This window comes from Bos javanicus, chromosome 5 (assembly GCF_032452875.1).
Source record: "Bos javanicus breed banteng chromosome 5, ARS-OSU_banteng_1.0, whole genome shotgun sequence".
Taxonomy (NCBI): Eukaryota; Metazoa; Chordata; class Mammalia; order Artiodactyla; family Bovidae; genus Bos; species Bos javanicus.
This window is the reverse complement of record NC_083872.1, coordinates 117,711,039-117,731,669: the sequence shown is the minus strand read 5'-3', so window position 1 is coordinate 117,731,669 and position 20,631 is coordinate 117,711,039. Positions and strand designations below refer to the sequence as shown.

Here is a 20,631-nt window from a genome sequence, read left to right as displayed (position 1 = left end):
GGAGGTGCATGCAACCCAGGGCCAGCCTCGGATTGTTCCCGGCGGAACAACCTAGAGCCTGAGCAGTGTGGGCAGGGAGGCTACACGCGCCGTGAGCGGGGGCAGACCCAGTGTGGCTGAGGCACTGCGAGCGCACGCCAGTGTCATTTGTTTGCAGCATCCCTCCCTCCCTCCCCATAGCGCGACAAAGAGAAGAAATACAGCTCCATCCACCAGAACACCGACACAAGCTTCCCTAACCAGGAAACCTTGACAAGTCACCTGTACAAACCCACACACAGCGAGGAAACGCCACAATAAAGAGAACTCCACAAACTGCCAGAATACAGAAAGGACTCCCAAACTCAGCAATTTAAACAAGATGAAGAGACAGAGGAATACCCAGCAGATAAAGGAACAGGATAAATGCCCACCAAACCAAACAAAAGAGGAAGAGATAGGGAATCTACTTGATAAAGAATTCCGAATAATGATAGTGAAATTGATCCAAAATCTTGAAATTAAAGTGGAATCACAGATAAATAGCTTGGAGACAAGGATTGAGAAGATGCAAGAAAGGTTTAACAAGGACCTAGAAGAAATAAAAAAGAGTCAATATATAATGAATAATGCAATAAATGAAATTAAAAACACTCTGGAGGCAACAAATAGTAGAATAACAGAGGCAGAAGATAGGATTAGTGAATTAGAAGATAGAATGGTAGAAATAAATGAATCAGAGAGGATAAAAGAAAAACGAATTAAAAGAAATGAGGACAATCTCAGAGACCTCCAGGACAATATTAAACGCTACAACATTCGAATCATAGGGGTTCCAGAAGAAGAAGACAAAAAGAAAGACCATGAGAAAATACTTGAGGAGATAATAGTGGAAAACTTCCCTAAAATGGGGAAGGAAATAATCACCCAAGTCCAAGAAACCCAGAGAGTCCCAAACAGGATAAACCCAAGGAGAAACACCCCAAGACACGTATTAATCAAATTAACAAAGATCAAACACAAAGAACAAATATTAAAAGCAGCAAGGGAAAAACAACAAATAACACACAAGGGAATTCCCATAAGGATAACAGCTGATCTTTCAATAGAAACTCTTCAAGCCAGGAGGGAATGGCAAGACATACTTAAAATGATGAAAGAAAATAACCTACAGCCCAGATTATTGTACCCAGCAAGGATCTCATTTAAGTATGAAGGAGAAATCAAAAGCTTTTCAGACAAGCAAAAGCTGAGAGAATTCTGCACCACCAAACCAGCTCTCCAACAAATACTAAAGGATATTCTCTAGACAGGAAACACAAAAATGGTGTATAAACTCGAACCCAAAACAATAAAGTAAATGGCAACGGGATCATACTTATCAGTAATTACCTTAAACGTAAATGGGTTGAATGCCCCAACCAAAAGACAAACACTGGCTGAATGGATACAAAAACAAGACCCCTACATATGTTGTCTACAGGAGACCCGCCTCAAAACAGGGGACACATACAGACTGAAAGTGAAGGGCTGGAAAAAGATTTTCCATGCAAATAGGGGCCAAAAGAAAGCAGGAGTATCAATACTCATATCAGATAAAATAGACTTTAAAACAAAGGCTGTGAAAAGAGACAAAGAAGGTCACTACATAATGATCAAAGGATCAATCCAAGAAGAAGATATAACAATTATAAATATATATGCACCCAACACGGGAGCACCGCAGTATGTAAGACAAATGCTAACAAGTATGAAAGGAGAAATTAACAATAACACAATAATACTGGGAGACTTTAATACCCCACTCACACCTATGGATAGATCAACTAAACAGAAAATTAACAAGGAAACACAAACGTTAAACGATACAATAGACCAGGTAGACCTAATTGATATCTATAGGACATTTCATCCCCCCCCCAAAAAAAAGACTGCTCACTATGGCAATTATTGAAGCTGACTTAGGGTGACATAGAGGCTTATTTCCCTTTACCCTTTTGAGTTCTTAGCTGAGGATCTCTGTAAGAAATGACAGAATAGCAGGACAAAATCAAACAGAAGTTTATTAACATAAAAAAATAAAAATAAAAAAAGTAAAATTAAAAAAAAAAAAAAAGAGGGAGCAGACATCTCTGTGAAATAATTAATCTCATTTCCTTTGGAGAAGCTGGGGTTCCCTGGTGGCTCAGACGGTAAAAAATCCACCTGCAATGCAGGAGACTCAGGTTCAATCCCTGGGTCACGAAGATCCCCTGGAGAAGGGTATGGCAACCCACCCAGTATTCTTGCCTGGGAAAATCCCATGGATAGAGGAGCCTGGCAGGCTACAGTCCATGGCATCGCAAAGAGCCGGATATGACTGAGTATCATTTCTTCTTCTTGGACAAGTTGAGGAAAGTTGCAGGATTAAAAAAAAAAAAAAATCAATATAGAAAACTAATTTGCATTTCTGTACACCGACAATGAACTATCAGAAAGAGAAATTAAGAAAACAATCCCATTTACAATTGCATCAAAAAGAATAAGATACTTGGGGATAAATTTAATCAAGGAAGGGAAAAATCTGTGCACTGAAAACTGAAAGACACTGATAAATGCGGCTGAAAATGCAAGAAACGGAGAGCCGGGAAGAAGAAGCGCGGCAGAGACGCCCTCTTGCCCAGAGTCGGCTACAGACTCACGGCCTTCCCTACCAAAATCCCAGGGCATTTTCACACACGCAGAAAAACAAACCTAGAATCCGTACGGAGCCACAAAAGACCCCAAGCAGCTACAGCAACCTTGAACTGGCCGACACACTAATGCCACTTAGGGAAAAAGGAACACGAGCCAGAGAATGCACTTCCGTCTCCTGTCCTTCAGGAAACCCACAGGCGCTGCCCCCTCCTGGCTGTCCCCTCCCTGGCAGGTCCCCCTGGGGGAGGGCTGTTCCACTCACAGGGAGGGCGGTGTCGCTCCACAGACGCTGGGAGGAGCTGCTCACGTGTCGTCACCTGCATGGCGGGGCTGCAGCCCAGTGCACACCCTGGAGTGTCTAGGGGGTCGGGGACCCCAGTCGCACACGAGGCGCACCCACCCCTGTGATCTGGGAGGAAGTCAAGCAGCTCCGACAAAAAGGTGAATTTTGTCCCCCAAGCCCGCCAGGCTCCTCTGTCCATGGGATTCTCCAGGCAAGGATACTGGAGTGGGTTGCCATTTCCTCCTCCGAGGGATCTTCCCGACACAGGGATCAAACCTGCATCTCCTGCGTCTCCTGCATTGGCAGGCGGTTCTTTACCACCGAGGCACCAAGGAAGCCCCTCCAGAGAAGGTGCGTGAAGGATAGTAAGGGAGAGCCGCCGCGGAGGCTGGAGCGCAGGCTTGGAGGTGAGGTGGGAGCAAGGCAGAGCGGAGGCCCACACAGCTGTCTGTTGAGCAGGTGGGGTCCCTGGAGTCAGGCGCTCCCTAAATGCGCAGCTCAGCCATTCCCCTGCTGGCACCCAGCCCTCTGTGGCCCAGGCCTGGCCCCCACTGCCCTGGGGGCCTGCCCCAGAGCTCGGCCTCACAGTCCACGTGGCAGCAGGGCGCAGCCATGTGGTCTGGAAACCCCACAACCTCTCAGAGCTGGCAGCCTAGTGCGGCCCCAGCTTGCCAGGGAAGAAGCCCGGGCTTCCTCCACGGTGGGGCTGGGGGGCCCACAGGGAGGGGAGGTGAGCGGCTGGAGCACCCGAGCAAGGCAGAAAGAACCCCGGCTGACTGGACGGTCTCAGCCCCGAAGCTGCACGGCACACGCGCCCAGAACCTTCTGTCTCATCCGAGGTCCTCAGAATCCACACGGAGGGCGGGACGCCTCCTTTCCACCGGCTCCCTCCCACGGCCCAGGCTCATTGGGAGCTGGATGGGCCACTGGGCCACCGCAGCCCCCACGGCAGCTGGCACTCCACCTGTGTGGGCACAGGACACGCTCTGGGAGCAGGCTCGTCTCCCAGCTGGTTGGGCCACTTCTGGGTAGTCTGGGCTGTTTAATTGCCTGTTTCCCTCCCTGTGACTAATGCCCCTCGTTCACGGCTGTGCCACACCGAGTTCATGGCCTGGGACAGAGGAGGTGCCGACATGCATCCCAGGAGGATGCTCAGCTGCCCCGTGAGGGGTTAAGGACTTGTGGAAACCGGTAAGGGCCCAGGTAATAAACACCCAGGGTTAGGGGAGGGTAATCGCCCGATTGCCATTGGATGATTACTATGTATTTCCATTGCCAGAAGATGCAATACAATTTCATGGTTACTTGGGCCTGTAAAATAGAAACACCCCCAGTTTTTAAGATATGAAAAGGTTTATGACCAGGGTACTGTCAGTTCAACAACGAGTCCGTGGTACAAATGAGTCAATTCATGATGAAATTTAATTTCAGGAAAATTAACTCAATAAAGATGCCACAATTGCACTTAAAGTTTTAATACCTATTAGGAGTCGTAGCGAAGTGGTGCAGGGCCACAGACTCTGCAGATCCATTTTCGGCTCCTCAAAACGCGACTGACTTAATACCTAATTTATTCGTAATGGGGACAGCACTATAGAAAACTTTGTGCTTAATGAGGGGGGCCAGGATCTCAGCCTCGCCCGTCACCAGTGAAGAGCATTCGCAATTCACGGAACATGAAGCTTTGTTTCCTGCCATGTTGCCGAGACCCGTCTGATAGCACCAGGCTGCCAGCCCCTTTAACAACCCCCCCAAATAAACGCTTTATGTCCCAGTAAACATTAGTGGCTAGAAATTCTGTGGCCACCAAGTGCCTAGAAAAGCAAAACCAAAGAGGGGGATCTGGGTGCCGTCTACTGACCAGTCATGGTTTCTGAAGCCAACACTAAAGATTAGAACATACAGGCTGCAAACAAGAGCCAAGTCAAAACCCAGAGCTTCAGAGCCCAAAAGAGCCCAGGTCCCCCATCGGGTGTGAAGCACACGGGCAGCGTCACGGACACAGCTCTGGGCTGCTGTTCTCCGTGTCCTGGGAGAAAGCAGCTTGGCGCACGGGGCTGGCGGAGCAGCAGCCTAAGCTCTCCACCCCAGGCACAAGCACAGCATCCAGGCCAAGGGCGCACTTGACGGGGAGGAGGCGGGAGGCCCATCCAGCCTGCTCAGGGCCCCGGGGCCCCCACCCCATCCTCACAGGGTGCCTGCCCTGCCAAGAAGCCTATAGCCTGGGGCCCCCTTTCCCAGCCTGTGCAGGCAGCTCCCCATCTAAGCCCGTGAAGAGCTGACGTCCAGGGCAGAAGAACCTTGCCTCTCGGAGCTAAGAGTGAGACCCAGCTTCTGTGAGGATCCCACCCCGAGTCCACACAAGGGGCCTGCTCGCTGCGAGCGGGGCGGAAAGGCTGTGTGGAAGCCCCAGCACAGCCTCAGCAAACAGCTTCGAGAAAATGGAAAGACGCCAGAATAAGCAATGCCACTCTCGAGGGGACAAAGGTAGTTTGTTCCAGAAAACTCAATCTCCTGAAGAAATGAATTTCATCAAAATCGGTGGAGAGGAGGAAATTTCAGAGTACACCGAATCTGTCAGCGACTTTTTAAACTCTTTATCATAAGTAACTCGAAACACAGACGACAGGTGAGTCCTGAGCAGGAGTGTTTCTGGCAGACGCGGCTGGGGCTCCCCCGGAGTCAGAGCTTCCCCGCCACGCCCGCCCCCAAACCCAGACAGTGCTGCTGCACAGCGGGACGGGACCCGGGCACAGATGGAGCCCAGACACAGAGGGAGCCCGGGCACAAACGGAGCCTGGGCACAGACGGAGCCCGGGCACAGACGGAGCCCAGACACAGACGGAGCCCGGGCACAGATAGAACCCAGACACAGACGGAGCCTGGGCACAGACGGAGCCTGGGCACAGACGGACGACAGAAAGCTCTTCTCCCAGTCTCAGCTGATCAGGTGACAAGAAATGGACTTCCAAAAGACCACGTTTCAGTGGAGACAGACTCTGAAGGCAAAATCAAGTGCAGCAAATAGACCCAGGCAGAGCGTGGCAGGACATGAGGGGTGGAGGACACGAGCGGCCCCTCATGAGGCGAGAGACAGGCCAGCCCCTGCAGGAGGGGAGGACACGGCCGGCCCCCCGTGGGGGCTCACACGGCCAGCACCTGGAGAGGAGGACACAGCCAGCCCCTCGGCGGGAGGACATGGCCGGCCTGGCCCTTGTGGGGACTCACACGGCCAGCACTGGAGAGGAGGGTGCGGCCGGCCCTCGGGGGGAGGACAGGGGGGTCTGGGCCTCGTGGGGGTGCACGAGGCCGACCCTGGCGGGAGACGCCCTGGGGGCACACGCCCCGGGGAGGGGGGAGGCCCTGGGGAGAGACGCCCTGGGGGGAGATGCCCTGGGGAGGAGGGGCCAGCCCTGGAGGCACACGCCCCGGGGCGGGGGGCGGCCCTGGGGGGAAATGCCCCGGGGAGGAGGGGCCGGCCCTGGGGGCACACGCCCGGGGTCGGGCGGCCGCGGGGCTCACCTGGTAGGTGTCCCACAGCCGCACGGTGCAGCGCAGGGGCAGCTCCCGCGTCAGCAGGTTGTTCATCCAGCGGAAGGTGAACTGCAGGTACCGCACCTCGTGCTGGCCCAGGTGCCGGTGCACTTGCTCTGCGGAGACAAACAGGCCCCGTGGGTCAGCGGAGCCCCGCCGAGCAGCCTCCCCCAGCGCCAGGACGGACAGGGCTCTGCTGCCCCCAGAGCGGCGCCGCCTCCCCGGGGGAGCACAGCGGACGGCGGGGGCAGCAGTGACCCGACCCAACGGGTGCTGAGCGTGCGCCCCACCCCCAGAAGGCGGGCAGGGCCAGCCCCACCCGAAGGGTGCACGCGCGGGTCCCAGAGGGTGGGGCACACGCAGGGACGCGTGGCGGAGCTCACACAGAGCCCATGGCCGTGCAGAGAGAACAGTGGGCGGCAGGGGGCAGGGCCGCGGGCACTCAGGACCCCCACCCCCAGGACAGTCGGGGCTCGCGGGGTTTTAATCATCGGGAAGTCAGGGCCGACTCCCAGGTTTCAGGGGTTGTGGCGCCCTGGGCGTTGGTTCACGTCCTCTCCTCCCACACACACAGCAAGGCAGAGGCTCGCCAGCCAAGGAGCCATCGAAGGCCCCCCAAGGTCCCCCTACCCCAGACCTCAGTGCTCACAGAGCAGGACCCCGTCTGAGCCCAGAGACTGGCACGGAGCCAGGCCTGGTGTGTGGCGAGTGCCCGGCACACTTGTGGATGGAGTGGAGCTGGGCCGGAGCCGGACGTGGCTCAGAGGCAGGGGCCAGGCAGTGCCCACGGATGAGCTGCCCGGGACCCCTGGCCAGGCCCCCTTGCCTGCGGGGCCACTGGCCTTGTCAGCTGAAACAAAGGGGACCATTTACCAGCGGGGAGAACAAACAACTCCAATTAGTGCCTTGGAGGCATGTGAGACTTTTCTAACATAGACGGGTGAGCACACAGATTTGGAAGATTAAACACATACTTCTGAAACATGTCACTAAAGGAACCCAACCCAACAGTCAAAACGGGCCTTTCTCTCCTCAGCAGCTCCGCCTGAGTCAGACCCCACCAGACGCCGGGGAGGCCGCCCCGTCTCAGGCTCAGCCAGAGAAGCCCCTCCCAGCCAGGGCGCCAGGACCGACAGCCCTCTGGGCAGCTCCTGCCCACAGCGTGCTTGCCTGGGCCCGTGTGAGGGCAGGGAGGGGGCCCGGCCAGGGTGCACGCAGCAGCACAAACTCAGGACTGTCCCTCACCGCGTCCTGAACGGGCCCTGTGATGCTGGTCGGGCCCACGGACCTGCCCGGTGTCTCCAGGTGCCAGCACCCTGGGCACAGCCTGGGGATCTTCAGAATGAGGCCCACGGCGTCAACTCCATGAGGACGTGGGCAGAGGTTCCTCACAGATCAGCTCTTTCCAGGACGGAACGGGGACCCCCATGGCCCCAACACCTGTGACACTGAAGCCACAGAGAAGGAAAGGCCAGCACCCTGCCCTCCAGGAGCTCAGAGGATGGAAAGAAAAACGCAGCTCCGAGCCCCACGTTGTCTATTTCATCTGAAGAGGCCTACTCTTCTCTTCTGCCTGAAGCAGCCCCGCACTCCCCAGAGGAATGAAGCGGGCAGCCCTGGGACCACCCAGCGGGGACTCGAGCTTCAGCCGCGAGGCTCTGCAGGACCTCGGAGTGGGGTGTCCTTGGGGAGCGCCTGCCTGGCAGCCCGCCCCCCTGGCCCGGCCATCCTGGCTGACTTGGGACCAAAGGGGCAGCCGTGCCAGGATAGCAGCGGGCGCTCCCCGATCACAGGCGTGGCCGCTCCTCACTGAAGACCTACTTTCTTTGAAAACAGTGATGAAGACGGATACAGTGGGCCAGGCCCCGACTCCCCCACCCCCCAAGCCCCCAGCGCACGCAGTGAATGTCCAGGGAGGCTGCCTCCTGCTCTGAAGGTGCTGAAAAACGGACGCCTGAGCTCAAGCCGCTACTTCTCATCTATACACATCGGGGCGCCTGCGTACATGCTGGAGTCGTTTCTCCTGTCGTATAAGAAACTGTGAGCAGATGCTCTGTCACCGGTAAAGGTAACTCGGCTGGTGACGACTCTGGACTCGAAACGTCCACGTCACTGGAAACAAGAGGAGCCGTGCAGGCGTGAGCAGGCAGGCGTGACGACCGCCACTGCTCAGGCCCTCCCACGGCGGGCCGGGCGCTCACAGGACGCACCCGCCGCCCACCCCCGCGGGACGCTGCTCCCAGCACCCGACAGGGGGCGCCTGCAGGCCGGGAGGTCTGCCCAGACGGCCCGCCTCCCTCGATAAAAACAAACCAGACACACGCACTGCGTCCCGAGATTCACACCAAGAGGGAACACACCACGTGTCCCAGGGACCGGGTACATGTGAATGCACACGGTTCACGCAGGTCCAGACGCTGCTGAGACTCACCTTCCCAGAGAGTGGACCTAACCGCTCACACGCAGAAACCCGACAAAGAAAGCCGCTCACAGGCCTCCCCACCGCCCCCGACCTCCCCACCGTCCACCCAAAAGGCTGAGCGCAGGCTTAACAACATCACGCTTCTGCTGGGCGAGAAGCTGCCGGGTAGGCTTTGATTATGGGCAGGGAACAGGTTTCAATTCTCTAATCAGCTAAAAAGAGAAAGAACAAAAACAAGAGCCGCTGACAGTGAACACGGGCCCCGTTCCGGGCTCCCCCAGCCTCCCCTCCGCTGGGCCGGCTGCACAGAGTGACTGGCCAGAAGACAGCAGGGCCCACGGAGAGGCAGAGCGCAGCCACCCCAGGACCCCCGGCCAAGGACGGGGGCAGGAGGAAGGCACGCCTCGGGCCGGGCCAGCAGCTGTAGGCTCCCAGCCACACGCAGACCTGCCGCGGCCACCCCCAGGGGCCACCAGGAGGACAGAGGGCCCGCTGGGAGGGGACCGGGGGGCGGGCAGACGGCGAGGCAGCACAGGGCCCAGGACCTGCGCCCCCGCTTCCCAGGCACTTGGTGCCCCTGCAACAACACCTCACCAGCCCCATGTTGGGCGGGGAGCAGGTCTGAGTCTGGACCCCTGGCCTGGGGGCTCCCTCAGGAAGATGAGAGCCCTGCAGGATGGGAGGCCAGGACAGAGACCTCCGTTTACAGTGTCGGGAGAGCAGGGCACAGATCCCCGGTTGGCTTCTGGAACGTCCTCCGGGCACGGAGGACTGCACTGCTCCCTGAGCAGTGACAGGGGTGTGACTGCAGGTGGAGCTGGGAGCTCGGACCAGCCGGGGAGCCACCTGCAGGCGGGCTCACCCGGATCACAGCCCAGATCCACCCCAGGGCCACCTCCACAGAAACAGCAGGCGCCTCCTCTGCCTTCTCGAGAGGGCAGATGGTTTACCGGACGGGCGGGAGGACTATACCCCCCACCCACCCCCGTGAGGCTGCCGCTCCCATCCTGACTTCCCAGGCACGCGGGTTCTTTACGGGGAAGGAGGTAAAGACATTCATTCTCTCCAGCCACTCGTAACCACCAGCAAAATCGGCTTTGGGGAATTATCTCGAGACCAGCTTTGATGGCCCACTCTCAGAACCAAGACGAGTCTTTCTTCTTAAGGTCGAGGGGAATCGCTCTACCACTCTATTTGGAAGTCTCCACTTAAAAGTTAATTAACTGGTCTCGGTTTGGCAATAAACCTGGAGTATCAGCCTTGGGTGGAGGGTCACAAAGATGTCATCATTAAAGAGCAAAGAAGCTAAATTGCCGAGAGGCGCTCGCCTCTCATCACCCACCAGGGTGGTCATCATCGCTTCCCGAGTGAACACACCCCCACCTGAGCAGCCGAAGGTGGTCCCAGCGTGGGCTGCAGAGCTGGGACCAAGGCCGGGGCGCATGTCTCTAGCACCAGCACCCACCCGCCTCACGGCCCCCGAGGGGCAGCCCGCCCCCTCCTTCCTGGGGCTGCCAAGTGGGTTGGGTGGGCAGTGGCCAGGCCATCTGAGGGCCTCCCTCTAAACGGGGAGTCTTTTACGATCCGGTGTAAGTGCAGGCCTGGAAGAAGAACTCCCGGAGCAACTGTTAATGCTCCATGTCCTCACACAGGACAGAACGTCCTCGCCGGTCAAAGCCAAAGGATGCCGCGCTCTAGGCCTTAAAAGGCCCCTCGAGTCCTGCCGGGGAGTTGAGTGTGGTCCCACCTGCCAGCCTCCAGCCCCAAAGCCCTCCCGGGACCCAGCCAGCCCCAACACGGGAGGAGAGTTGGCTCCTGATTTTAGGAAAATAAATCCCTCTCTACCAGCTCAGGCGGGACATCTAAAAACAAGCTTCAACTGGGAGGAAAACACAAGGGCTGGGGAGGCACGGAGGCCCAGAAAGGACGGAGGAGACGGAGCAGAGATGGGGAAGGAGGGTCCCCAGCTGGCAGTCCAGCCCGGCTCGCCCCAACAACACCCTGGCTGTGGAGATGGCGGGAGGGCCAGTGGGCCTGAGCCCGAGGGCCTGGGACCACAGGGGGAGCCTCTGGGACAGGGCTCCTGCAACAAAGGCAGGCAGGGGGCAGGGGCGGGGGGCAGGGGGCAGGGAGTAGAGGGCGGGGGCTGGGGGGCAGAGGGCAGGGGGCAGGGGTCGGGGCAGGGGGCAAGGGGCGGAGGGCAGGGGGCAGGGTTATGGGGATGCTGAGCCACTGACCCTTCACGGCAGGCTGGCCTGGCCCTCCCGCACGGTGGAGCCAAGTCCTCCCAGGCACTCAAGCGGGTATTGCCCCCTCCCTGAGTATCTGGCACCCCTGGGGGTGCCAGGAAATGCATCTGAGTGGTGGTCCCTGGGGTCAAGGCTCTTGCACAGACAGCACACTGCCCCCACAGCAGCACCGGGTCAGCGAGCAGGAGGAGCCAGCCAGTCCAAGAGGCCTCGGGCCCCAGTGTGGAAGGGCCCCCTGGGCCAGTGGTGGGAGGGTCGGGGGCAGGCGGTTCACACTGAGGCAGGACGCGTCTCAGGGAGGGTGGGCCCTCACCGAGCAGCCAGGGGTGCCGCCGCCTGCCCTGTACACGCAGCGTTGCTCTGTCCTCTACAGACGGCACACTGGCTCAGATCGTGAGCTTCCCCACCCGTCTGACCACCCGTCCTGCGGCCTAACGGGCAAGAGGGCGCGGACGGGAGAGTCTTGGCAAAATAAAGGCCACCGAGGAAACCTGCGTGGTGCCATGAACGTCCAGAGACTGGAATAACCAATGGAACTGCTCTAACCCCCCAGCCGATCAGGCTCCCTGTAAACAGACAACTTCATCTTCAAACTGAAGGAAAGCAATGAGGCCCCAGACGCTGGGGGCGCCCTCCTGAGCCGGAAGCGCAGCAAACACCCTGCTGGTAATTCAGCGACCGGTACCGAGCTTGCGGGCACGCTGGGCGCCGTGCTGGAGGCAGGGACGTGGGGGCGCGGGCACCTGCAGGAAGCCAGGAGGAGGGAAGTCTGCTCTGCCTTCAAGGAAGGCAAGCTCGACCTTCTGTCCTCCTCTGTCCTCACGGGCAGCTGGGGGCAGCAGAAGGCACAAGTGCTGGGGGGCCCGCGAGGAAGGTGGAGGCCTGGCGGGAGGCACCCCCATGGCGCGGCCACAGGCCACCGCTCCCCAGGGAACCTGCGGCAGGGGCGGGGCACACACGACTCCGCGCCAGGACCCTCGGGCCCCCGCGTGGCTGGGAGACGCTGGGCGGGCTCTCCCGTGTTCGGTCCCAGAGCTGGATGCCACACGGAGACCATCCCGTCCATGGGGGACAGAGAGCGGGCAGGGCTCCCGTCGTGGAGAAGGTCACGCGCCGCTTGCCGGAGGCGCTGTGAAACACCGCACAACGCCACAGAGGAAGACGTGAAGGCAGGACCTCATACGCCGAAGGCGCTGAATGGATGCTAGCCGCCGTCACTATTTTATGATGAGTATTAGCAGCAGCAGCAGCCAAGTTCAGTCAGTGACAGAGGCTGAACTAGAACCCACGGGTTCATACATTACTTATTAGACTACAGGAAACTTACTCGACTTCTTTGATTTTTTTCTTTTTTGTTTTTTTTGGACCGACTCAACAGGCATGAGTTTGAGTAAATTCCGGGAGTTGGTGATGGACAGGGAGGCCTGGCGTGCTGCAGTCCGTGGGGTCCCAAAGAGTCAAGACGCGACTGAGCTGAACTGAACTGAATAGATCTTTCTTCCCCAAAATGCAGCCACATAGCCATGTGGGTTTTCGGCTGAAGGCATTTTAGGCCGACTGGACGCCTCCTAGGAGAGTGAGAGCCCACGGCCACCTGCCGTCCGCTGGCCCCAGGCGGGCACAGCACGGAGCCGCTGGACCGATCAGGATGCTGCCGCGGGGACCACGCCCCGGCCTGGGACAGGGAGACGACTGGGGAGGGGCGCACGGAGGTGCCGCCGCACCCACACGCCTTCCTGAGCCCGGCGTCCACGCCCATCACTGCGTCCCCAGGGCCCACACCTCCGGTGAGATGTGGCCTCCGTCCCCCGTGCTCAGATCAGCCAGGCCGGGGCCTACTGACGCCAGCAGGGTAGGGGAGCGTGTACTGCTCACTGCCGCCCACTGAACATTCCACAGGCTGGGGTCGCTCCAGCAACTGATTTATCCTCTACTCTCCGAAGGCTCACCTTGTAGCAGTAATAAAAATATTTTCACTTGGGTGGTAATAAAGCTGAATCTAGTTTACTAGCTGTAACTGAATTCTATCTTGAAAGAATAAGTCAATTTTAACCTTACAATGTAGTCGAGACAGCTTTCAGAGAAATTTCATTAAAATCGCATTTAACCTAAATTTAAAAACACAGGGAAAGGGAAAATGCTCACGCAGATTAAGGCTTTAACACAAGAAGTTAGGACTATTCTCCATTGATGCATATGGGCTTTTTTTTTCCCCTAAGAGTGAAAGTGTAATTGCTAATAAATGACGGGCAACATCCCCCTTGGAGCCCGCGGTCCGCCAGCCGTGCTAATGGGCACCCTGGGTTGGACTGAGGCGCCTGCCAAGGGAGGCTTCCTGCCAGGTCCCGCACGCTGGGCCGAGTAGATTCCCCAGACTAACCCCCAACCAAGGAGGGCTAGCCCGCCCGCCATTACCTGCCCGCTCTGCAGGTGCTAAGATTAAAATGATGATGACGTAACACGGGTATAGAGCGGGCTGAGGTCACGATGTGCCAGGGGCCGTTGTAAGCATCTCACCTGCACTGACCCTCCCAAGGGACTATACTCACCACCCAAACCCACCGCCAGGCAGCAGAACAGGAATCTGGACCCTCTAGGTCCCACCCTGCGCTAAGAGGTGGTCCAGGGCAAGCCAGAGGCGTTCAGCAAGAAGGATTTCCGAGGAGCCCAAGGCAGGCCCCATGTCCATTCCTCCTCTGACCCTTAACCAGCCCGCCGTGTCCGCTCATGGAGCAGCAGCCCGTCAGGACAGAAATTCAGCACCTCCTTTCCCGCTTCCCCCACAGTGTGAGGTCGACCTGTCCCTCGGGTTCCCACCAGCTCACATGCCCCCAGCTTGTGAGTTTCCCAGCTCTTTAGTTCCCAGGACAACAGCCCCAAGGAAAGGGTTTCCAGGGCCTCCCAGGAAGGACAGGTGTCTGCCCCCGCGGGGCACAGGGGCATCTGGGCGGGTGGGCAGCCTTCCGCACACAGGCCTGCACGCCTGCCCCCACCCCAGCCAGCCGCGGCCTCTGCTTCCTGCAGCTCCGGAGCAGGTGAGCACGCTGAGAGCGTCCGAAGTTCAGGCAGACCTTTTGCAGACCTTTTGCAGACCAGCCCTGCATGCAGCGCACAAGGTGTGCAGCCAGGGAGGGGAGAGAGGGTCCCACGCCAGCCCAGGCCCCAGCCCCACCCCCAAGCAGCTCTGGGTTCCGTAGGTGCCCAATAATGCACCAAACATACCAAAAATGGTTCATTATTGACCTGAAATTCAAATTGAAGTGAGTGTTCTCTTTATGCTAAGTCTGACAGTGCTAAGCCTAGGTAGGATTCCTTCCCGGTTTTTCCTACAGAAAGAGAAAGCAGAGCTTGGAGGGCAGTCCCAGCCTCCCCAGATAGCCTCGGAATGGTTTCGAGCGTGGACAGAGCTCCTTCCGGGCCACAGTCACTGGCCATCCGGTCCAGACTGGCCCACTGATGACACGGTCTTTTCCCCCCAGCCACTGGGGCCTCAGCTTTATGGTCCCTCCAGAGCTGAGAGCAGAGCCCCGAAGACCGCGGCCTGCAAAGGAGTCACGGGCCTTTGGGGATGGGAGTGCCTGCCTCCTCCCACCCCCTCCCCAGGCTGCCCAGGACAGACACTGTGCCCGTGGGCTCCCCGACCAGAAACCACCCCCAGGTGCCCCCCTCTGTGCCCATTTCATTCCCCACGGGACAACTCGCTCATCTGTGAAGCAATTCTTTAAGATCTGATTTTCAGTCTTCTGAAAAAAAGCCCAGCATGGCCATAACCAGATTTACACATCTGCTGAGGCCATCTTCAGATATTTCTTTTTAATACTGAAATAGGATCTCATGGTTTTTTCATCAAAAGATATGGCAAATGTTCCGCTTACATTATCTTGTGTCACAAAACAGGCGTGAGCTCAGAATACAAAGTGGGGGCTGCCCCATGGGGGGCCCTGGCCCCAGGATCCAGCCACAAGGTTCTGACTGCAGCCTCTCCACAAGCAAGGCCAGGGGCTGACCCTGGGGCCCCTAGGAACCAGCAACCTCAAAGGTTAACATCGGATGTGACAGACATAATCATAAATCGCAAGGCGTGTCACTCAGATACACTGCAAACCGTGGCATTTCACGTTCAGTGTGCGTAAACACGCCGGGTGCAACATGGAGTTAAAATTCAGCTCTAGAGCTTTGTATGTTAAAATCCTATCAGCCCGCCGGCGTGTTAACGTATGTTTACTATTGAAGCAGTAAATTACCAAATGATTGGTGTGAACTGTTAATTTTACGCACAAGCATCACTCCCTAAGTAGGGAGCAGACTGACGTCAGCAGAGATGCTGAGGACACGCGCGCCCGCCTCTGCCCCGCTCTCTCCACCGCGCCCCTCTCCCGGCAACAAACCCCGCCTGGCCCGGGCACGTGGGCACGTCCCTGTCCTCCCGACTTTCCATTTTCGCCGCAGCCTGTGACTCGGTTTGGCCGATGAAACGCAGTTGAGCGCTGGGGACCGCTTTCTTTTGAAGCATTAGGAGTCCATGAACAACCCCCCAAGTTTTTCCCTGCGCCACAGGAACCAGGACAGCAAACTCCTGAAGGCAGCTCCTCTACCAGCCTGAGCTCCCAGGAGAAGAGGGCATGGACCAGAGGCCCGGCCAGGCCACAGACGACGTGCCCTGTGGTGGGGAGCTCACGGGGAGACGCATAGGCTGTCTGTGGGGGTCAAATGCGCTTCCCTGGTAGCTCAGCTGGTAAAGAATCTGCCTGCAATGCAGGAGACCCCCGGTTGATTCCTGGGTTGGGAAGATTCCCTGGAGAAGGGATAGGCTACCTACTACTCCAGTATTCACGGGCTTCCCTGGTGGCTAAGACAGTAACGAATCCGCCTGCAACACGGGAGATCCAGGTTCGATCCCTAGGTTAAGAAAGGCATGGCAACCCACTCCAGTGTTCTTGCCTGGAGAATCCCATGGACAGAGGAGCCTGGTGGGCTACAGTCCATGGGGTCGCAGAGTCGGACGTGACTGAGCACACACACAGACGTAGGGGTCAGGGTCAGAGTCCGGTCTGTTCCACCAGCAACAGGGGTATCTGGCTTCCGCCCAATGCAGACTTTTACCCTAAGCTGCCCACACTCCCACTCTTTCTCCCACAGACGTTTTGCACTGACCACCTGACTCACCCCAGACTGGATGGGGTGCCTTCCAGGAGGTCTGAAGACCGCAGTGACCGTGTCCCTGGTTAAGCTGCGAAGGGAGGTCTGTGTGCTTGGTTTGTGGCCCTTCCCGATTACACAGTTTCTTAGAAACAGTGAGAAAAAACAACTCAGATTTAGGTGGCCTCTTGGACTTTCAAATTCATTCTTGGATATGAATATTTTTTGCTGGATGTAGACCTACCCACTCCAGTATTCTAGAGAATTCCATGGGCAGAGGTGTCTGATGGGCTACAGCCCATGGGGTGGCAAAGAGTCGGACACGACTGAGCAACTAAGACTTTCACTTTCCCGACTCTAGGGTGACAACTATATCCTCCCAGTGCATGGAAGACGTCTGCTTGTGCTTCTGTTGAGAGGTGAGTTCTCATACAGCCATTCTCAGGAAATAATCCTTTACTCTAGCTGCTTTAAGAATTAGTCTTCAAATAAATTTTACTATTGTGTGTTTATATAGTTTTTTCTTTATTCTCCTGGAAATTCAGTGGGCTCTTCAATCGGTGAATTGGCTTATTTCAGTAGTTCTGGAAAATAAATCATTATCTCCTCAAATTCTGACTCTCTCTCCTCTCTATGACTCTAAATAAATAAATAAATACAGGCTCTCTAGACATACCCTTGATATCTTTTATTTTCTATATTATCCATATTCTTATTGCTCCATGCTTTATTTTGGCTATTTTCTTCCAACCCATCTTCCCTTTCACTAACTTTCTCTATAGCCATGTCTAATTTGTTAAATCTGTACCCTGACTTTTTAATTTGGTTATCGTATTTTTCATCTCTCATGTAAAATCATATAGTTTCTCATTAGCTGGGCAAATATTTTCAAGACTCTCTATTTTATATTTCTTCATACACAGTAAAGAGAATAGTTTCACGGCCTATGCCTAAGAATTACAAAAACTTGTCATCTTGTGGGCCTTGTCATCTGTTGCTTCTCTTTCTTCTCACTTAAGAGGTCTTGAACATATACTTAGCTTTGACTATATGTACATCATTGTACATGGAAAATAAAAAAAAAAAGAGAAACAAAGCTAGAACTCTCTGGTTCTAGCATCCTCACAGAAGAGGGCCAGGAAATTTTTGTCTCCTTGTTAGCAGTTCAATGCTTTTAAGAAATCTGTTTTCTTTTTACCTTCTTTCTTTGCTTTTTTTCTCTCTTTCCTTCTACCCCTCACCCAATTTGTTTGTTGGCTTCAAAAAATAATCTTATGCATTGTTTTGGTCTCCTGGAGTTGCCCACCCCGTTGCCACTAGACGTGGAAGGCCCCTGGCCTCACCTTCCACAGCCCCAGCCAAGTGGCTCAAGGCTCCATCTCTCATTCTGTGGGAAGTTCTAAAACTCCCGCTCAGAGATCACAGGTGACTCCCCTGTGTTCCTCAGTAGCCAGCCTCCCTCTCTCGAGCCGATTACCACCCCCCAGGCAGTCTCTCAGGCCACTGCCCCTCACCCTTCCACCTGGCCTCCTTACAGACAAAACCCTCTCTCTTCAGTCATGCCAGCTTTCTGTCTATGGAGCAGACTGCTTCTAAAGATCTGGGGGTAACAGAGAGTAGGGTAAAGCACGACTCAAAACAGAAAACTGCTTGAGAGTGCTTTCCAGAAATTCTTTAGCCAGTCGTCACAGCAAGAAAATGAGACAGTGACCCTGGCCTTCCGGCCCCTTCTGCAGCTCTCCCTCCATCCGCACTGCCCCTGCACAGTCCAGGCCCCCAGACTCGTCCTTCAGGAGGACAGTGAGCGAAGGGGGCCTGGGACGCCTCTCCCAGGGGCTGCTGGTGAGAGCCAAACCCTCCCAGTTCCGACACTTTCTGCCTGAAAGGCCCAGCAACTCTTCTTCGGAGGCTGTCACAGAGGTTCTTTTGGGTCTGGCTGGAAGAACAGTTACAGACAGGTTACCCAGCTTAACCTGCTACCAAACAGAGCCTCCTCTGTCGTGAAGCACCGATCATTTAAACAGAACCACCACAGGGTGAAACGCCCTCCTCAGAAGCCGCGGGAAAATAAGAACGGGGTTTACTAAAAGCCCAGGCCTGGCTGGGGTTCCCTCTTTTAAACAATCACCCAGCGAATCTCAGATGTGCTGCTTCTGAACCACAGCTCCAGGGAAAATCGATTCAAGCAATTCCCAAACTGCGGCCCTGGAACAAATGAGCACTAACCACACGTTTCTAACCTCCACAGAAATGTGAAATCCACCTTCTCGGAGAACCAGGAGAGGAGCCACTGAGTGTACTTCAAAGATCCAAATGAGGCTGGGGGTGCGCAGGGAGGCAGGGGGAGGTGTGAAGCTGCCGGCAGGGAAGAAAACCCACAGCATCCGACAAAGATGCCCCCGCGAGGTGAAGAACAAACGTACGTAAATGCAGTTACATAGGCAAAAAAACCGTGCTGTGAATAGGTGGCTGCCACCCAGCTAAATATATTGAATCAGATAAAGTATTATTGGAAGAACCGTGCAGAACTTCATAATATGGAAATTAGGTAATAACCATTAGACACAGCTGAAAATCAGATTCAATCAAGGGACAGAATGGAGTTGATAATTTGTATGACTCCGTTTTATAATGTCATTCGATCGTTTCCCAAAAAAAGAGCCTTTGTTGGGAAGATGGGGACGGATACACTGTCTACTCCTGAGGGCACAGCAAGGGCAAAAGGGACGTCCACACCCTTGGAAGGCGGCCCTGGAACAACGGCGGCTTGTCTCCGCTTTGAGCAGAGTGCGACATCTCTGCAGATTCAGTGAGGTCACCCGTCGAGGTCACGTGGGGCTCGGGGTCACAGAGCCTGCCTCCCCGTCACAGTGCTGCTGCTGACCACCTGGTGTCACAGGCCCACGCCCGGTTCTGCGTGGTATCACTCCGTTAACACTCTGCTCATTAATTTAACAGACGCTCAGGAGGGTACACTTGGAATGGGCCAGCATCATCTTTCAACGTTCACTTAATTAAACCCTGCTATTGCAACATGACAGTCAGCACATCACAGGGGGAATTACTTAAAGGACGAAGGTAGAAAGTATTTCAAAGCCCCCACTTACACATGAAAGCGTAATCGAAAACGGCCGGCACACACTATGATTTTTCTGTAATATCAAAGATGTTATTTTTCTGACTCGGTAATTAATTGGATTCTGTGGAGAAATTACGCCGGCATCCTTGATACCAAAATGACATGCAGAGGCAGGAACGCTGGGCCAGAGGCCGGCCATAAACAACCAGGCTGCGGCCGGATGATGACAAGCGCCGGCCTTAATAAGAGTGAGGGCTGCCTGCTTCGAGGACGCGCTCGTTAGTTCCTGCGAAGGGATGGCGCTGAACTGATTATATCGCCTTCGTAAAAGGAACGGGAGTGGCTCCAGCCCCAGCAACTCTTGGGCGGCCCCAAAGAAGGTGCAGCAGGGGTGGGGGTCCCGGGATAACTGGGTGAGCCTTCCACCCCCACCCCCAGCCCCCCAGGAAGAGGGGCGCCCAGGACGCCAGCTTACCATCAATGCGGCTCACCAGCTCTTCCAACAGCTTCACTTTCATCTGAATCCCGGGTTGGGCGAATGTGTAGTTGTCCTGAGGGGAAAATAACAGGGAGTTTCATAGGCGTGGGGGATAAAACCGGCTTTCCAAAGGGGAACAGGCAGTGGGGACGAAGGCGGACGGTTCGACAAGAGGACGAATTCACAAAGTGAGCAACGCACAGAGCAGGAGGCTGCGTCACACCACCCGCGCGCAGGTGAGCCGGAGGCGAGCTCGGAAGCCTCCCCACGTCACGATGGGAACCCAGGACCTGCCCGGCGCTACCGGCGTCAGGCACTACTGCCGTCAGGCCTCCCATCCGAGGGCTGAGGACACGGTCACGGTGTGAGCACGATGGACCAGGGGGCTTCAGTCTCAGGCACTCAGGTGAAGAGTTCCATAAACTAAGACAGGAAAACCAGCGCGGCCAGTGGGCAGTGGGGGAGGGGTCTCCAGTCGGGCCGACCTGGAGTGGGAGCCCGGCTCCACGCCTTAGGTGCTGTGTGACATTAGCAAGGAGCAGCTCCTCTCCGGCTGCAGCTGCACCATCTGTGACGTGAGAGTGAGCCCTGCCCGCGGGACTGCTCTGAGGCTTCAAGGAGGCACTGGCACGTGCCAAGGCTTCAGGAACAGAAGGCCCAGTGCCCCCACTGCCACGACTGGAGCGCATGTCAGCGGGGCTGGAGGGTGGCACCTAGCACGTCCTGCCCGGGGCACCCCACAGGCTAGCGCTTAGGAGCCTCAGCTCAGGCTCAGGGACCGTCTCAGGGCAA

General features: G+C 56.1%; 1 protein-coding gene across 2 annotated transcripts in view; it reads right to left on the bottom strand.

Moving 5' to 3' along the window:
* Positions 1-20,631, bottom strand: part of TBC1D22A (TBC1 domain family member 22A) — a 257,407-nt gene that overhangs the window by 59,408 nt on the left and 177,368 nt on the right. The window contains exons 10-12 of one of the 2 annotated variants that reach the window (XM_061418890.1): positions 19,837-19,912; positions 6,461-6,588; positions 2,097-5,937 (exon numbers count right to left, since the gene is read on the bottom strand). In XM_061418890.1, the coding sequence (XP_061274874.1) occupies positions 5,539-5,937; positions 6,461-6,588; positions 19,837-19,912 (603 nt within the window). In that variant the 3' untranslated portion in view covers positions 2,097-5,538. Of the gene's footprint in view, positions 1-2,096; positions 5,938-6,460; positions 6,589-19,836; positions 19,913-20,631 lie in introns of those variants that run through there. The other variant, XM_061418891.1, reaches the window with a different exon arrangement.